Here is a 17,971-nt window from a genome sequence, read left to right as displayed (position 1 = left end):
TCTCCTCATCCTGCCTCCAGGCCACCCCCTTTCCATCTCATTTTCTCTTGTCCTCCAGAGTCCCTGCCCAGCCCCAAGAGGGGGCGAGGCTCTCTTTGTTTCCTGTCCCCACTCCCCCATGTCCTCCCTCCCTCCTCCCTAACACCCTGGTTCCGAGCCCCAGGTGCTCCATGCAGGAAGTCACCCCTCAGTCCACGAAGATTTCAGCTGCCAGCTCACTGAGACTTTCTTTCCTTTTTTGTGTTTTTTAATGTATTTTTATTGATTTCAGAGAAGAGGGGAGAGGGAGAGAGAATCATCGATCGGCTGCCTCCTCCATTCCCCCTACTGGGGATCGAGCCCGCAACCCGGGCATGTGTCCTGACCAGGAATCAAACTGTGACCTCCTGGTTCATAGGATGATGCTCAACCACTGAGCCACGCCGGCCGGGCTCACTGACACTTTCTTCACATACCTGTCTAAGTTCTCAGTGAGCTCACCATCCCCATGGACTACCCCCCCGACTCCTGGCCTGTGGGGTCCTTGACCTTCTCCCCTCCCACCATCTTGCCCTTCACCCCACCTCAGCCACCAGCTCCATGATCACCCCAGGTTTTGTCATCCTAAATACCTGCACTCCTCTGTAATTTTCGTTCCAGAGCCCCCCATCTTTCCAGCCCATTCCTGGAGTGCCCTGATCCCAACAGTCTTTCCCTCCAGGGACGCCCTCCCCGCCGCCACCCCATCACCCTTGGTCTCTTTTTGCTCACTGATGTCTCTCTCCCCTCCTGCGCTTTAACCAGCCAGGCTTACAGTCATCCCTTCTGCACGCCCTCAGCTCCTCTCCGGCCACATTCACTCAGTGAAGTCACAGGGCTGGAGAGAGTGGCTGAAAACACCCGCGAGGCTGCGCCGTGGCCTCCTTCCAAAATTACACCCTCCTCCCCTCCTCCCCACCCTCTTAGACACTAACTAAAACTCCCCCCCAACCCCCACCCCCGTCCTCAGACCTCTGCCCCCTCTTCTCCCCACACCCCCTTCAGCGGACCTATTGCCCCCACCAAACACGGCCATCAGAAGAGACATGCCACCAGCTCCTCCACCAGCTCCATGTCCACTGCCTCTCCTGCCCCTCCACCATCCTGTGGTCCCAACCCCAGCCAGACCCTCCCCCAAGCTCTGGGTACCATTCTGTCTCCCCGGCCCAAGGGCAGCTCCCAGGGCCATCACCAGCCTCAAAGATGCCATTCTCTGAACCAGGAAAAGGAACCACACTGCCCAACCCTCACAGCTGACTCAGCCACACACCAGGGCACCGAGCCTGGGGGACAGGACACAGGTCCCCTCCCCCATCATTTACACTTCCCCCTTCTTCACTGACTCACTCCCATCAGCACTTAAACCACAAACAAAAACACCAAAAACCCTCCCTCTCCAGCCTCCAGGCCCCAGACCACTTCCCTCTCCTCATCACACCCAAATCCTAATCCCTCTCACCCGCCTCTGACCTCCCTGCGATCAGCCACCCCCACCCCGAAGCTGCTTTCTTCCGGGTGACCTCCGAGATGCAGGTCCCTGGCCAGCTCTCAGCAGGACAGTCGTCACTGTCCTCCTTAGAGCCCTCCAGGACGCCACCTCTCGGCTTCTGTCCCTCCTGCTGGTTCCCCTTCTCTGAGCTCTTAGGATTGGAGGTGTCACAGCCTCCTTCCTCCCCTGACGCATGCACCCCAAGTGACCTCAGCTCCAGACAGTTCTAAGGCAGACTCCCATCCCCCCTTCTCCCAGAAGGGCAGCTTAGCCCCCTGCTGACTCAGAGGAGATCCCGGAGCCACCCTGACCGCTCCTTCCCCGTCCCATCACCTGCAATCCATTAGCTAATCGCATCTGCTCTACCTTCCAAAGACACCCGGAACCCAGCCCCTGCTCACCACGTCCAGCCCCACCTGCCCAGGTCCAGGGCCATTGCCTCTTGCGTCCTGACTGGTCTCCCACTCTGCCCTCGCCCCACACTTGCGGACTACTCCCCACTGAGGCCAGAGCGATCCTGAGAACTTAGATCAGAGCATGTCCTGACTCAACTCAAACAGCCCCAAGGGCTCCCCAGCCCACTCCGTCCTCACTGAAGGCTTCAAGGCCCTACATGCGGAGCCTCTTTGCCATGGAAACACTGTTGGCACACAGCCAGCCTATTGGCTGACGGCTTGTCTCTGGCCACTTTCTCACTGCATGGCAGAGTAACTTCAAAGGATGCCCCGTGGCCCACAAAGCCTAAAACATTTGCTTTCTGGCTTTTAAGGACATTTGCATAAGAAGGGAGGGGTTTGGGAAACGGGTGAAAGGGGAATATAGTCAATAATATTGTGGCAAGTTTATATGGTGACAGATGGCTAACAGAATTAATGGCGTGATCACCACTGGCTGGTATAAAAATGTCAAATCACTATATTGTACATCCAAACCCCCTGCCCCACATACCTGGCCCTCAGTTACCTTACCAGCCTCATCCCTACTCCTCTTCCCTGGCTCTCCCTGCTCCAAACACCCCAGCCTCCTGGTTGTCCCTCCAAAATGCCCTGCCTGTTCTAACCTCAGGGCCTTTGCACTTGCTGTTCCCTCAGCCTGGAACTCTCTTTCCCTCTCTCTCCTTCACGTTCTGCCTCAAATATCACAGTGAGCTCCTCTTCCCTGACCACTGTCCCTCCAACCACAGCAGCTCCTCGTTCCCTCCTCTCTCTACCCCATGATTTAGCACCACCCAACAGATTGAAGAAATCAGCGTTTGCTTTTCTCCCTCCAGTGGACTATGAGCCACTGTCTCTTTTTTCCATGCTGTATCCACAGCATGTGGAATAGTCCCTGGCACACAGTAGGGGCTCACATCACTTACTCTGCACCGCAGCCCAAGGACTTAGGTCCTTCTCTTTTCAGAAGAGGAAGCTGGAGCTTAAAGGGGCTACCTGTCCCGCCAAGGCCAGTGGCTGCAGGGGGGCCACCTGGGCCGGGCTTCCTCAGCAGGACAACCCCGCTCCCCACCTCTTTCCAAAGGATACTTGAGACAGCTCAGTCCACATATCCCTTTTTACCCCTCTCCCCCCCAACTCACCCCACGCCTGGGCTCCCTATCTGCTCCTAACGCCCTTACCTGTCCAGCTAAGGACAGCAGGTAGACAGCTCAGTCCACATAGCCCTTTCTATCGCTCCCCGCCCCCCACCCCTCCTCTTCCCACCAAAAGAACCTCGGTCAGTTTTCCTGTCCTGAACTTGCCCTCCAGTGCATATAATTTACAATTATATGATTATGACATATACATATCTGTCTTCCTCGGGCCCTCTCTCACCCAGTTGGGTTTGAACCTAGAGGGGACCTCGGCCGGCCCAGTACGGCTAACGATCCAACTCTGTAGGGGCGGGGCAACGTCAGAGAGCAGAGAGCGTGCACGCCCCGCGGCTGCCTCGTGCCGCCTGGAGGGTGCTCGGGGGGTCGGTTGTCCCAAGTGCTGAGCGTGGCCGCCGTTGTCTGCGCATGCGTGGGCCCGAGGGCGTGGCCAGGGGTCCTCCGCCCCGAGGGTTCTGCCCCCTGCACCCTCGCTGAGCATCGAGCCACAAAGCACGTGACCTCGTGCAAACTTCTTGCGCGCAAGACCTGCAAGCCTGCTGGCCCTCGGGTCCCTCCGAAACTGGCTGGAACCTGCCCTATCCACACCGCCCGCCAGGCCCTCCACGGTCAAGCCCTTGTCCCTGCGGTTCCCCACGCCACCCTGCCCTGTCCTTTCCTTCCTCCGTCTAGAGCAGCGGTTCTCAACTTGTGGGTTGCGACCCCTTTGGGGGTCCAACGACCCTTTCACAGGAGTCGCCTAAGACCATCGTAAAACACATATAATTACATATTGTTTTGTGATTACAAACTATGCTTTATGTTTAATTTGTAACAATGAAAATACATCCTGCATATCAGATATTTACATTATGATTCATAACAGTAGCAACATTACAGTGATGAAGGAGCAACGAAAATAACTTTGTTTGGGGTCACCACAACATGAGGAACTGTATTAAAGGGTCGCGGCATTAGGAAGGTTGAGAACCACTGCTCTAGGTGGTGCTGTTTCTCCTTTCTAAACACGCGCTGGACGAGGAAGGAGCACTGGGCCAGGAGCCCGAAGACCCGGTCAAGATGGGTTCTGAGGCTGTGTGACCGCAGGTAAGTCCCTCACTTTTCTGAACCTCAGGACCCTTATCTGTAAAAGGGGAGTGTTGACACCCACTCTGCTACCCTTTGGCTTGACCAGAGTCAGATGTTTAACAAACGCCAGCCAGCCTTTCAGACTCTAAAGCAGATCTTGAAGGGGTGTGTGTGTGTTTACTTCCTTCATAAGTCTATGCATCTAATAACTCCTCGTAAACACTGGCTTGAGCCTTTTGGTATTCAGGTCTTGTTCTTCCTATGTCTCCAGTAAAACTTTTGCCTTAAAGTCAAATTGTTCTGATACTAATTCAGCTACACCAGCTCTATTGGGGTTACTTGCCTGGTTTAATGTTTGCATCCTTTTACTTTCAGCCTTGCTGTGTCCATATATTTTAGGTGGGTCTCTTATGACACAATATGGCTAGATTTAAAAAAAAACCACACATTTACAATGATATGATTATGACATATACAAACCATCTCATTTTTGTGCCTGTTAATGATCAAACTTCATGTTTTTCTTTCTTCTTTCTTGTCTTTTTTTCTTGTTTCCCCCTCCCCTTACAAATGTCTTGCAACTTACACATCCTATTTCTATTCTTTCAGTGGTTATCCAACACATTTTAATTTGTATATTTAATTTGACAAAGTCTAAAGTTAATCCATTATTTACCCTCCTTCCAGACAAAAAAACAACAAAAAATGAACAAGTAAACAAACCAAAAACCAAAGACTTTATAACACTGTTTCTGGTCAACTCCCCTTGAACTGTATTATTATTGTCGTGAACACTAAACCACATTTACTGTTTCCTTCATGGTTCTCAGATCTTCCTTATGGAAAAATGTCCTTCTTCCTCAGATTCTTTATGTTTCTGTCTTGAAGGTCTGTTGGTGATAAACTCATTGTCATTTCTCTAAATGTCTTTATTTCACCCTCATCCCTGAACGCTCACTCACTATTACAAACTTCAGGCGGAGTTACTTTTATCACCACTTTGATGATAACACTCCTGTCTTCTGATGTGTATTGTGGCTGCTGGCAGGTCATCGGTTGCTGGTGTAGTTGTCATTCCTTTCCGGATGATATCTTTTCTACCTGGCTGCCTTGGCGATCTCGATGTTTGTGTTTGGCGTCCTGCAGTTTTTCTTCATCCATTCATCCTACTCCTATCATAAAGCACTTACTGGGTGCGGGCACTGTCCCAGGTGCTGAAAGGACAGCAGTGAGTGAACAAAGTTCCAGTATGAGGACATTAAGTGTGGGGGCTGGGCACCAGGCCTTGACGTCTTTGTACTGGGGACAAGCCAGGATGGGCCAGATACCCGGGGCCCAGTAGTCAATGTCCATCCCAGTCAGTGGGGCGGGGCCCTGGCCAAAGGACCCTCAGAGCTTCTGGACAGTAAGTATCAGTTCTGGTCAGCTCTGAGGCCAAGACCCAGGGTCAGCCAGGAAGCGGTCACCTGTCGCCTGACCCAACACCATTACAGGCTGGAGGAGCAACCCCACCAACAACTTAGTTGCTATCTCAGGAGCCCCTAGGGGGCCAGCCGCTTCACATTTCATTTGAATCATCGCCCTCTGGCAGGTGTCAGTCCCCATCCAGAGAGGCTAAGTGGCCCAAGGGCACACAGCCAAGCAATGGCAGAGCAAGACTCAAACCATCACCTGAGTCCACTGATTCAGAGACGCAGACATCCATCTGCCACACTGAACACAGGCCCCTGGTCGTGAGCCCCTGCCTTCTCCTGTCGCAGCAGAACAGGCTGCTCATTCCAGGTACCCTGTGGGTTCGCAGCAGAAACCTTCCTGGGAATGGCAGCTCCAGGCGCCAGCCCTGCTGGGGTATTAAACATGGCTCCACACACATCCAGCTACAGAATTCCCCAAACTTTAATGCCATGCCTCTGAGAAGGGAAGCTGGGGGCTGTTGTGGGTCTCACGTTTAGTCGACACCGCCTGCCTCCAGCCCCGGGGTTCCCAGGAGTAAGTGATCAGGTAATGAGAAGCACAGCACCTCCCCCTATACCACAGACCTCCTTCTGCCAGGGGCGGGGGGTGGGGAGGCTCGACAACTGCGGGGAGGCCCAGGGCGGGGGCGTCACTGGCCCTTAGAGGCTGGACTCTGCCCGGCTCAGGAGTGACTTGGCCTGGGACCGGCATGGAGCAGCTAGGGGCGGAGGTGAGGAAAGTGAACACGGTTCCCAGCCTGGGACCGGTGAGGTACTTGGAAGTGGGTGGAGAGTCTCAGGGAGCCTGGGACAGCTGTGTGCACAGAGCCATTCCGGCAACACCTGAGATGGGGACTAGGACACGTTCCACATTAGGTCTAAGAGAGGGGGGGTCAGGGGCAGCCGTAGATCGGTGTCCAGGGCACAAGGAAGGCCCTGCTGACCAACCTCCCCTACAGTTTGTGATTCTGGCCCCGGAGCTGCGGCCAGGGCAGCAGGGCTGGCTTCAGTACCCTTGGGAGGTGTGACCCTTGTTCTCCGCGCCTGCATAAAAGTCTGTGGGGGCCTCTGGTGAGTCAATCGTCTGGTAGGCACTGCGCTGAGATGTGCTTCCAAAACCTAGGAGGGTGGGGAGATGGAGAGAAAGCAAAAATGAGGGGTGAGGCTCAGGACATTCCACTGAGTCCAAACCAAGACCCACTCCACCCCCACCAGGCAGGCTAGAGCTGGCATCCTGGCACCCAGGGCAGCGACAGTGGCCACAGTCCCAGATACCAAGCCTTTCACCATAATGTTCATTCAGTCCTCCCATATCCTTATGGAGCAGGCATTTTTACTGTCCCCACTTTACAGATGAGGAAACTGAGGGTCAACGAGATGAACTGACTTGCCTGAGATTACATAGCTCAAAGCTGAGGACGAGGATGCAAACGGGAGTGCTGTGTTCCTCTATCCCAGCGATTTCCCACCCTGCTCATATGGCGCGCACGCACACACACACACATCGCTAAAATTCTGTGCCACACCAAGACATGTATTTTTTGCCAATCTGACAAAAAAAAAAAAGTATAACTTTGATTCATTCACACTAGATGGCTATTGTGTTGGCTGCTATAATTTCTTTCCCTGACAATCTAAGGCAGTGATGGCGAACCTATGACACACATGCCAGAGGTGACATGCGAACTCATTCTTTTGGCTGATTTTTCTTTGTTAAATGGCATTTAAATATATAAAATAAATATCAAAAATATAAGTCTCTGTTTTACTATGGTTGCAAATATCAAAAAGTTTCTCTATGTGACACGGCACCAGAGTTAAGTTAGGGTTTTTCAAAATGCTGACACGCCGAGCTCAAAAGGTTCGCCATCACTGACCTAAGGGAAGAGAGGTCAGTGCTCCTGACTAAACAGTGTATTTTAAAAATTCTCGCGGCACACGGGTTGAAAGTCGCTGCTCTCTCTATCCCGAAGGCTCAGAGCCTGGCCGTTGCAGAGGCTGGGGTCGGGGTGCGAGGCAGGCGGCAGGGCTCTCAGTGCCCACCCCCCACACTCCCATCTCCACGCTGCTCATTTGTCCGATGATCCTGAACAAGAGCCTCAGTTTCCCCATCTGTCCAATGGGAGGAATGTTACTGGCTACCCTCACCCCAGGGCAGGCCACAGGCCACTCCTGCCTGCCCTTGGCCCCACTGCTCCACCAGGGCAGGTCACCGGTCACTGCTGGCCTATCTCAGGAGTGAACGGAAGGAAACCTCACCCCTCTCTCCCCACTTCTGAGAGAGAGAGGGACGGAGAACATGTGTGGGAGAGAGCAGGGAAATGGCCCGGCCACCACGAGGAGGGGTGCAACCAGATGAGGCCCTGCAGCAGGGCAGTGCGGGGCTGGCTAAAGGAGAGGGCCGGTAGGCAGGGTAAGCCCTGCAGGTGAGTGCTGCCTTCGGCTGAGGCTCCCTGGCTCATGCCGGCACCATCTCTCCCTCGGCCACCCAGATCCCAGGAGACAGGAGAAGGGGGCTCTAGGGATGGGGGTTGGTGGGAGCAGAGAAGAGAGGGTGGCCCTGCAGGTGCCTCCAGTCTCAGGCTGCAGACTGCCCAGAGCTGCCCGTGGAACCGGATCACTCCCCCAGCTGGATCCGGTGTTTGGGCTCAGAGAGAGTCCTGGCTGCTGCCTCCAACTCTGTCTCTAGCTTGATGGCAGGGCAAGGTCACACCAGGCTGGGACAGCTGTGTGCACAGAGCCAACTCCTGAGATGGGGACTAGGACACGTTCCACATTAGGTCCATCAGGGCTGGCTTCAGTACCCTTCACGGAGACCAGGAGCTGGCACAGCTTAGGGGCAGGGGCTGTGGGTAAGGGACTGCGGGGGAGACAGGGGAGACGTGGGGAGCTGGTGGCATGCTCACCTGGATAGTACTCCCTGGAGCGGAAGGGAGCCTCGCCCCCGCGCTGCAGGTACATGTTGTAGAGCATGAAGCAGGAGAAGGGCTTGAGGAGCAGGCTGAGGATGGCCATGCCGGCGCCAAAGCGCCCTACGTCCAAGAGGCCGGCCCGCGGGTAGAAGATGCTGATGTGGATGATGTCCAGGAGGATGGTGACCACCAAGCCACCCAGAAACTGCAAGACAGGCCAGCACAGAGCCCAGGTGTGACCACGTGGCATCAGAGTTCACGAGCATACTGCCTCCCCGTCCTGCCCCCCCCCCCCCCCCCATCACATAACCAGGCCAGAAGCTGCCTTTGAGCCCTACTGTGACCTCAGGGGTTGCTGGAAAACAGGCCCAGCAAGCAGGCAGGACCCTGTGGGTGAGACAGCTGATGGGACTGCAGAGTGGAGCAGGGACTCGGTGGGGGGTGGGGGGGCGTATCTGAGGCCCAGCCCCAGCCTGCCAGCCCCACCCAAGCCCCCGCCCATCTCCTGTCACCCTTGAGGCCAAAACAAGGTACAAGACTTGGTTCCAGAACCTCTGAGATGGAAGGTACCTGAGTTCACCCACTCTGTCTCCACCACCAAGGAAATCCCTTCTCTGTCATCCTGAGAGGCCCCAGCCACCACCCTTCAGGAAGAGCTTAATTGGGCTGTATCCACTTTGACCTCACAAAGTAGTAGAGTTCCCTCTTTGCTGGTCTCCTCCTAAAAGAGGGTGCTAGCGGGGTGGGGGGTTGGGGGGGAGTCTTGAGTAGTGTCCCACTGCCCTAGGGGCGTGGCCAGCCTGGGCCACTGGTGGGACCCTGCCCCATGCCTTCCTGCAGGAAGACAATGGGCACACTCTGAGCTCTCTGAGCCAGGCAGGCAGAGAAACAGGCCCAGGCCAGGCTAGCAAACACACGCAGGCTGCAGCCCGGCTTTAGAAAACAGGAAATAGGAACAGGCAGAAGATTGGAACAGGTGCAGGGAAGACAGAGCAGGGGCCGCAGATCATCCTGAGCGGCCTTCCCCAGCTCACCATGCTTATAGCGTCGATGGAATCCTTCTGAGCCACGGCCCAAACGCCCAAGGCCAGGGTGGTGAAGTTGGCCCAAGCATAGGGGCCCCCGAACATGAGGCAGCCCCTGTGGGAAGATGGATCTGAGTCAGGTTAGCCGGTGACTGCCCCACAGGTGCTCCCCCCACCCCCCATAGGCTACCTCCCTGGAGCGCCAGGGTCTCAGGGAGCCTCTGAGAAGAGGCCACAGTTGGCCAAGCCTCTTGTGCCCCAGCTGTGAGCCAGGAACGTCAACAAATTCCAGTGGCTCTGCTTCCCAAATGGATCCCTTCGGGCCCAAACCATCCTCTCCTGCCAGGACGTACCAGCCCGCCTCCCATGGTCTGCTTCCTTCCACTCCTGCCCCCTCCGGGCCATTCTCTAAATAGCAACCGGAAAAGTTCATCTGGTGATATCTCCTCCGCTCCAAGTCCTACCAGTTTTCTGTCCCACTTGAAATAAGAGACTCTCTCATGGCCTAAGGGGCCCAGTGGGAGCACTGGTGACACCTGTGCCTACCTCTACCCTGAACACCTGGCCCCTTTTTGTCATTTCAGACTCAGCTCAAATGTTCACCAAGACTCCTCCCTGACCGCCCAGTTTTAAGCGCCACCTCGTCACCGTCTAATACAATGCCCACCCTATTTTATTTCTTAGGGTGTTGCTACTAACTGATGTTTACTTATTGTCAACCCAATGAAAATACTAATTACCACAGAGCCCTTACTAGTATCTGGCACATTTCTAAATGCTTTAAGTGAAGTCATTTATGTGCATTTGTGTTAACAACTCAGGGAAGGAGGCACTGTCATTATCCTCATTTTACAGGTGATGAAGCTCAGGCTCAGAGAGGTCAAGCAACCTGCCTGAGATCCCACAGCGGCTAAGTGGCGGCGCTGGGATTTGAACCCAGGCAATCTGACTCAAGAGGCCATGCTCTTTAAAAAAAATTTTTTTTTTTTTTTTATTGATTTCAGAGAGGAAGGGAGGAGAAAGAGATAGAAACATCAGTGATGAGAGAGAATCATTGATCGGCTGCCTCCTGCACGCCCTCCTGGGGATGGAGCCTGGGCATGTGCCCTGACTAGGAATCAAACTGTGACCTCCTGGTCCTTAGGTCGACGCTCAACCACTGAGCCACACCAGCCGAGCCAGGGGCCATGCTCTTATTTGCCATTTTCACTGGACCTCGACTGCCCCAGCACGCAGTGAGGCGCTTCATCCACTGAACAACAATCCCTAACGTGCACCAGCCAGAAAACTCATCCAAGCAGTTCCGTGTAGAAGGCAACGAGGCTCCACGGTCCTGGAGTCAGTCGTCTCAGCCTGGGGTTTTAAGAGCGCAAGTGCTGGGGCCGAACGAAGCCCAGACTCACCAGCTCCGAAGCTAGAGGAGTGAGGCTGAGAAATCTGTATTTGACCTCGCTACCATGGATGAGGGCTCGGAGCTCCGAGGACAGCGGTTCTCAACCTGTGGGTCGCAACCCCTTTGGCAGCCGAACGACCCTCTCACAGGGGTCGCCTAAGACCATCCTGCATATCAGATATTTACATGACGATTCATAACAGCAGCAACATGACAGTTATGAAGTAGCAACGAAAATAAGTTTATGGTTGGGTCACAACATGAGGAACTGTATTGAAAGGGCCAGAAGGTTGAGGACCACTGTCCTAAGAGGCCGCGATGGGCAAGGCCTCTGGGGACTGCCTGCCCCTCCCCCCTCCCTGGGACATGGGCGGCTTGCTGACGATCTTCTTGACAAAGGTGCTATTTAGTCTTGGAACTGGCTGGGGACACAGGAGACAGGTGGACACCGAAGAGGACACACCTGCGGAGTCACTTACCAGGTCGTCAGCAGCCAGTGAACCAGGATGATCAGCTGTGGCACAAAAAGGGGGAGAGGGGAGATCTGTGAATGTGACCACCATGGGGAGCAGGGGGTGGGGAAGCCTGTGGAGCCAGAAAACCCAGGAGGCCACTGCCTGGCACCGAAGAGGCCTACACAGATGTCTGCCATGGCGAGTGAACTGGTGGAGGAGGAGGAGGAGGAAGGCAAGGCCAGGCCAGGCGGGGGACACTGCCCCCTCACTCCGCCCCATTCCCTCGGGGCTGCTGACCCCCGCCCCCCTTCCTGCTTCCAAAGGCTGGAGGCTCCTTTGGGGAAGCGGGAATCTGCCCTGGAATAGAGGAGACCTTGACGGGAATGTCCAGGGTGGTGGCGAGGCGCTCAAAGAGGCTGATTTCTTGGGACTCTGGAGCTGGGGTGCCGTGTGGGGCAGGAGTGGGGGCGCAGCTGGGGGGGGGCAGGGGCCTTGAGGGCCTTGGAGTGTGGATTCCATTCCATGTGAGGAAGCCACGGCGGGCTCCTTGGTATGCTTTACGCTCAGGGGAAAAAACCCTCTGGCTCTTTTGTCATATTCCACCCTTTTCTATTGCCCCATTTGTCCTTAAAGGAACAGCCCCCTTGACTGGAGCTGGCCTCCACTGCTGGTCATCGAAAGGAAACTGAGAAGAAGCCACTGTGCCTGGAGTAGAAGATAAGAGGAGAGTTAGGGAGGGATGTCAGCTGGGGGTTGGGCAGGGCTGGCCCTGGGGGTGGGGGCGGATTCTGATCTCTATCCTAAGAGCCAGCCACTGTCCCCTCTGTTCTGCAGGAATCCCTGCCCACAGAGGAGAGAGATCTGCCCAAGGCCACACTGTGCCCAGCCACAGCGGTCCTGGCATCTGCCTTCCAGGCTAAGAGGAGGCGCGGAGGAAAGAGGCACAGGGGAGTCACAGCACCATCCTGGCCCGGAGAATCAACACCTGACCCTTTCCACCGTGGGTTTCTGTCTCAGAACCGGCATCCTTCCCCAGGGCTCTGGCTCCGACACCCCCGCTGTGTGCACCCAGGTCTGCACCAAAGGGCCCTGCAGAGCCCGGCTTTCTGGTGAGAGGAAAGGCTGGGACCAGGGGGGCCGCTGATCCGCAGGGAAGCGTGTGGCTTAAAGGCTTTTTCCTAGAGTCGGAGGGGCCTGGAAGACGGAGTGAGAACCTGGCTGAGGTGTAAAACGAGGCCATCTCTCTCGGGAAGCAAAGGGCATACCCTGGAAATACGGCAGATCCTCAAAAGACATCCGGCCCGTTCCGTGTGACATCACTCTTGTCTCATAAATATTTAAAAAACTTAGCACGACCTGATCACTTCTCTTAAGCCCCTGGGAAAAGAAACCCACCGAGGAGCAAGCCTCCCCTTCCTCAGTTTCCCCCGCTTTGTAATGGGCGGGCACACCCACCAGGCCTCTGTCCAGTAAAGCTCCATAAGAAACCCGGCCAGACCGGCCCTGCCCTTCCCCACGGTTCCCCTGGAGAACAGTGACTCATCTCAGCGCCAAAGAACTGTCCGCAGGCTCTGGGGGAGGTTTCCGGTAACAAGGGGCCACCTGGGATGCTCAGGTGTGGCCACGGAGAATGGGGTGGGGGGGAGGGGAGGCGCTGGGACCTGGGGATGTGCCTGGGCAGCCAGACAGCTCCTGGCTGGGCAAGAGGAAGGGAAGACTCTCCTTCATAGTGGGAGACTCTTCACACAGTGCTCGCCCTAGGGCGGCCGCCCAGCCCGTTTCCAGATATGTCAGAAGACCGGGCAAGAGAGGGTCAAAGAACCCAGGTAGCAGGGGGCGCATAGGATGCTGGGTTAGGAATAAGAGACCAGGGTTCAGGTCTAGGGACCAGGTCCCTTGGTGGCTGTGAAATGGAGGCAAGGCCCATCACCCATATGTCCTGTGGGGGTGCCTCCACCACTGAGCCAGGCAGCAGGATGGTCCCTGGAGGTACCCGCTTAATAAGCAGAGGTACCGTGTGGGACAGGCATCCGCAACAGCGTTGACAAGAGCAACTCCGGCTCCTGAGGGGGCGGTGCCTACCGCGTGTCCACACTGCCCCAGACACTTGGCCCATGGCATCCTCGCAACTACGTGGGGGAGAGTATGAATCCTGTTTCAGTTAGGAAGAAACCGAGGCAGTGAGAGGTGACGTGAACTGGACCAGAACATAACACTCACAAACAAGACAGCCCAGATGCAAATCTCAGAACTGGTTTATCCGTTCCGAGTTTTTATGTCAATAAAAACAGAACGCCACATCCCCTCCTGGACCCCTGGATCCTCCTCTTATCGCCCTAGAAGATAGGGTTTATTTTTCTCCTCTTTTTACAGCGAGGAAACGGATCCTCGGGAGAGGTTAGGAAACCTGCTCAAGGCCACGCGACTAGTAAGTAGCAAAGCCTGGCCTTGAGTGCAGGTTTGGCCCCAAGGCCGGTGAGACACTGCCAGGCCCTGGAAGAGCAAGGGAAGGGTGGGTGGAAACGAGGTTCAGCCTGGAGGAGGGAAGGCAAAGGGGAAACCAAGGAGTTATGAGGGCCTGGACTTGGACCCTTTGTTTGCCGCTAGAGCCCGTGGGGTCTGGAATGGAGGTGGAGAACTTCCCAGACAGGTGTGGACAGACCTCAGATCAACATACAGAACAACATATGGAATATATTCCTACCAGTCCCGTGCCAACACGACCTGTTACGTGAGGTAGTAAGATCCCCGAGGGTGGCTGAGGCTCAGGGACGCCCGTCAGGGCTGCCTGCCCTCGAGGGGAGACAGAACCAGGCAGTGGCTAACTGTGTGCAGCCAAATATGTGGGTCAGATCCTGGCTCCATGACGCAGAAGCTGTGTGAGCGCGGGCAAGTCACTGCCCCCTCAGAACTGCTGCTTGCTGTTCTGTATATTAGGGCCAACATGCCTGTTTCATAGGGTTGCTGTGTGGATCTAGCGGTACAGGGAGGTGGAGAGGTTTACGAAACCCTGAGCACAGTGCCTGCCAGGCAGTCAGCCCTTGGTACCAGCTGTCCTGAATTCTTAACCCTAATTCGACACAATCCCCTACCCCTTCCCAAGGGCCTCTTTTAACAGGGGCTCATGAACCCAAGTCTAGTCCTTTCTCAGCTTGTCTCAATCTCATTCCTCCAGCGCAGGACCTGCCTCATGACAGAGCTCAAGTTAGGGCCTGTCCTTTGTGCAAAGGGCCTGGGGCGACTATTCCTTCTCATCTGGCACCACTGTCCACTCTGCCAGGGCACAGGCAGGCAATGGGCCAATGAAGAAATGGGGAGGGAGTGCAGGGGCACCGGGGGGCATTTCCCAGCTCCCTCGGGGCCCTGATCTCAGAACATCTAAGTGGCCTGTGAACGAGAAATCGACAGCTGCCCTCCGTAGGGCGGCCAGACTTAACAACAAGAGCACAGAACGCCTAGCTAATTTTTAACTTCGGATCATGAATATTTTGTCAGTAGGTCCCAACTATTGCCCGGGACATACTTACGCTAAAAAATTACTCACTGTTGATCTGAAATTCAAATTCAGCTGGATGGCCTGGATGTGACCTGGCAACCCGTCCCTTGGGGCCTTCCAGCACCTGCTTGTCTCTGACTAGTAGCCGCGAAGACCCTTGGAGACAGAGGGTCTTATTTCCCCCGTAAAGCGAGGGACCGGCTGTCTCATTCTGGGCACCGAAAGCTCACACCTGTGGTGGTGCGTGGCTGTCAGGCCCATAAAGTTGCTCAAAAACCACAGCCCCTGATGTACCTAAGCCGTCACTTACTTACCGGGGGCCAGGGAAGGGCAGCTTTGAAGTCTGACCCCGTGGGGTCGGGTCCTGACTCTGCCACCTAATCCCTGTGGGACCTTGGCAAGTTGTTTGCCTGATCTGAGCCGAAGTCTGTTCATCCGTAAAAAGATGACAGGATCAGCTTTCTGGGGAGGCTGCTGGGATTAAATAAATAACCTGGCATACCACAGATGCCCCTTCCGATTCCTGCACCTCTGCCCGTCACCTGACTTTCCCTCGGGGATCTCACCACCTCACGTAACGGTTGGCATGAACCCCACAATGCCTGCCACAGAATGAGTATGGATGCCAACCAACCTCAGCTGCCCTTACATAGATTTCTTCCCAGCTAACACGTGACTCCCAGCCCGCTCCCTCGCTCCAGCCACCTCTGCAGGCAGCTGCTGGCGGGAAGCTTCGGGGAGGCTTGCCCCAGCGAGTGTGGCTGCGAAATAGCCCAGACCTCGTCTCAGAGCCCAAATATGGACCATGTGTTGTTTTGTCGTCACTTATCACCTGGGTTCGCTTCCTCCTTGAGTACCGGACACCACTGGCTGCTAAATGCGTTGTCATTTGCGAAGATTCCTGAATAAAGTCTCAAAGGAGACAGCACAGAGACTCAAAACGGCAACTTTGGTCCAAGGTTCACAGCCTCCAGACGAAAGCTACTGGCTCGGGCCCTCTGTCGCAAATACAACCAAAAAGGGGTGGGCGGGGAGAAAAAGAAGAACAGCCAAGGGCACCCTGGGGAGCTGAGGAGGAGGCTCAGGAAATGAGGACACCCCAGGAAGCCCAGCAGTGTTTTGCTAAGTGTACAAAGTTGGGGTTTTCTGCTTTTAAGTAACTTCTAGCGGAGTTCGTGTTTCTTAGGAAATAAGGTCGCAGGGTTTACATAGCTGGGAAAAACGAGGCTCTCAGGCGGCACTGGGAGGGCAGGTAAAAGGTCCAGCCCCTCTCCCCGTGGAGGGGGTGTCCCGCTTCGACCCCCACCCCCGCCCCAGGGCTCAGCGGGTCCCTCCCCCGCGCCTTCCTCCTCCTCCGGCGGAATTCTGGGCGTGCGGGCCGCAGCGATCCTCGGGGGCTGGGCGCCTCCAGCTGGAGGGGGCGGCCCTTTCCCTCCCCCACCGCCTCCAGTTCCGCCTCGGGGGGGCCTAACCTGGTGGCCTTTTCCTGAACCCCAATCCCTGCCAATTTGTCTGCCCGCCTCCTTCTCACCTGGCGTCTGCACATTCTCTTTCTCCCCAAACCCTTGGCCCTCTCACCTCTAAAATCCTACTTTTACAAAGCAAACGCCCCCCGCACTCGGGAGACCCGCCCCGCGCCCGCGTGCCCGCGGCGTGGCCACCCCCGCCCCGCCCCGCCCCGCCCGTCGCCACCTTCAGGTTCACGGAGGGCGGATCCATCCCGACCTCGGCCGAAGGCACCGGCGCGACCGCCGTGGAGGCTCCAGACCTACGAACTCCGGAGGGAAACTTGCCAGTCCCGCCCAGCCTGCTACCCGGGCTCCAACCCCTGCCCAACTCCCAGCCACGTGAGTCGAGTCACGTGACCGCCGTCCGGTTGCTAGGAGATGGCGTCGGGCTGCCAGCGCGTCCTCCAGCCCAGAGCTCCTGCCACTCACTGCTCCGGCAGTTCCCCCCGATGGCTGGAGAACCCCAGGATTTGTCACAAAGGGCTCAACATCCGGCCTGTTTAATATCCCAGTAGGTGGACTGATAGGACCGCCTGCAGCCGGGAGAGCTTGGGGGAACGTCCAGGTGCAAACTGCAGATGTGGCAACAGCTGGTGTCTCGTTTCTTAGGGCATCCTCTCTCCTTCCTACGTCCCAATGCTAAAGTGGAGACACTTACGGGACCTACCTCACAGGAGCTAAGTGCACGAATTCATGTTGTTAGAGAAAAATTATTTTGACACTTGTTAAAATGGCAAGGAAGACTTTACTCAAGACTTTTGCAATAGGAATATTGCAAGAGAAGAGAGAAATCAAGCTTAATTATGAAGACAGCAAGGACAGCCTTAGTGGATAGAGCGTCGGCCTGCGGAATGAAGGGTCCTAGGTTGGATTCCAGTCAAGGGCACATACCTGAGTTGTGGGCTTGATCCCCAGTAGGGGGTGTGCAGGAGGCAACCAACCAATGATTCACGCTCATCATTGATGTTTCTATCTCTTCCTCTCCCTTCTCTCTGAAATCAACAAAAAATATATTTTTAAAAAAGACAGCAAGGACAAATGGGGTTTTATAGCCAAGCAGCAGAGTGGCGGGTGGAGGGTGGAGGGGGCAATGGGTGGAAAATTACCAAGAGAAGATGTCAAGGGTAGGTGGGATTATGCTAAACTGACCTAGCAGGATTCTCTGCTAAAGGCAGGTCAAGGGCTTAGACATTAAAAGTGCCTGGATGGGGAGAAGGGATGACGGAGGGGAGATAGGGAGGGTGAGGGGAAGGGGAGGGGAAGGAAGGGGACTTGATCAGATACAAATACTGAGGTGATCAGATATCAAGGTCAGGATTCCTGCTAAAATGGGCCTATGGAGGCCCAGCAAGAACAGGACAGACACAGGGGCCAGGCTGAGGCATAGTCAAGGAGAGAAGCCTACTAAAGTTGGGTCAAGGAGAGAGTGTTTGTCCGGGTAAAGTGCCTGGCTCTTAGTAAATGAACAGTACGCATCAGATATTGTCATTATCAATACCCATGGGGCCCATGGTTGGTACCCACTTGAGTCAAGAATGTTCTCCATGCACCCCAGATCCTAGAGG

The 17,971-nt window shown here is 55.4% G+C and overlaps 1 protein-coding gene across 2 annotated transcripts; it reads right to left on the bottom strand.

The window, feature by feature from the left end:
- Window positions 1–4,766: 4,766 nt before the first annotated feature.
- On the bottom strand, window positions 4,767–16,723 carry LOC118676828 (angiotensin II receptor associated protein). 2 transcript variants are annotated; one of them, XM_036351338.1, is made up of 6 exons: window positions 16,591–16,704; window positions 15,731–15,896; window positions 11,427–11,461; window positions 9,564–9,669; window positions 8,524–8,734; window positions 4,767–6,736 (listed from the first exon to the last, which is right to left on the bottom strand). In XM_036351338.1, exons 2-6 carry the CDS (start codon window positions 15,785–15,787, stop codon window positions 6,624–6,626), a joined length of 522 nt encoding a protein of 173 aa, XP_036207231.1. In that variant the 5' UTR covers window positions 15,788–15,896; window positions 16,591–16,704; the 3' UTR covers window positions 4,767–6,623. The 2 variants fall into 2 exon arrangements, with proteins under 2 accessions (XP_036207231.1, XP_036207233.1); XM_036351340.1 differs by lacking the exon at window positions 15,731–15,896 and having other exon boundaries at window positions 16,591–16,723.
- Between the last annotated feature and the right edge of the window lie 1,248 nt (window positions 16,724–17,971).

Source organism: Myotis myotis, unplaced genomic scaffold (assembly GCF_014108235.1).
Source record: "Myotis myotis isolate mMyoMyo1 unplaced genomic scaffold, mMyoMyo1.p scaffold_m19_p_2, whole genome shotgun sequence".
NCBI classification, from domain to species: Eukaryota; Metazoa; Chordata; class Mammalia; order Chiroptera; family Vespertilionidae; genus Myotis; species Myotis myotis.
The sequence above is the reverse complement of the archived record's forward strand: the minus strand, read 5'-3'. Positions and strand labels throughout refer to the sequence as shown.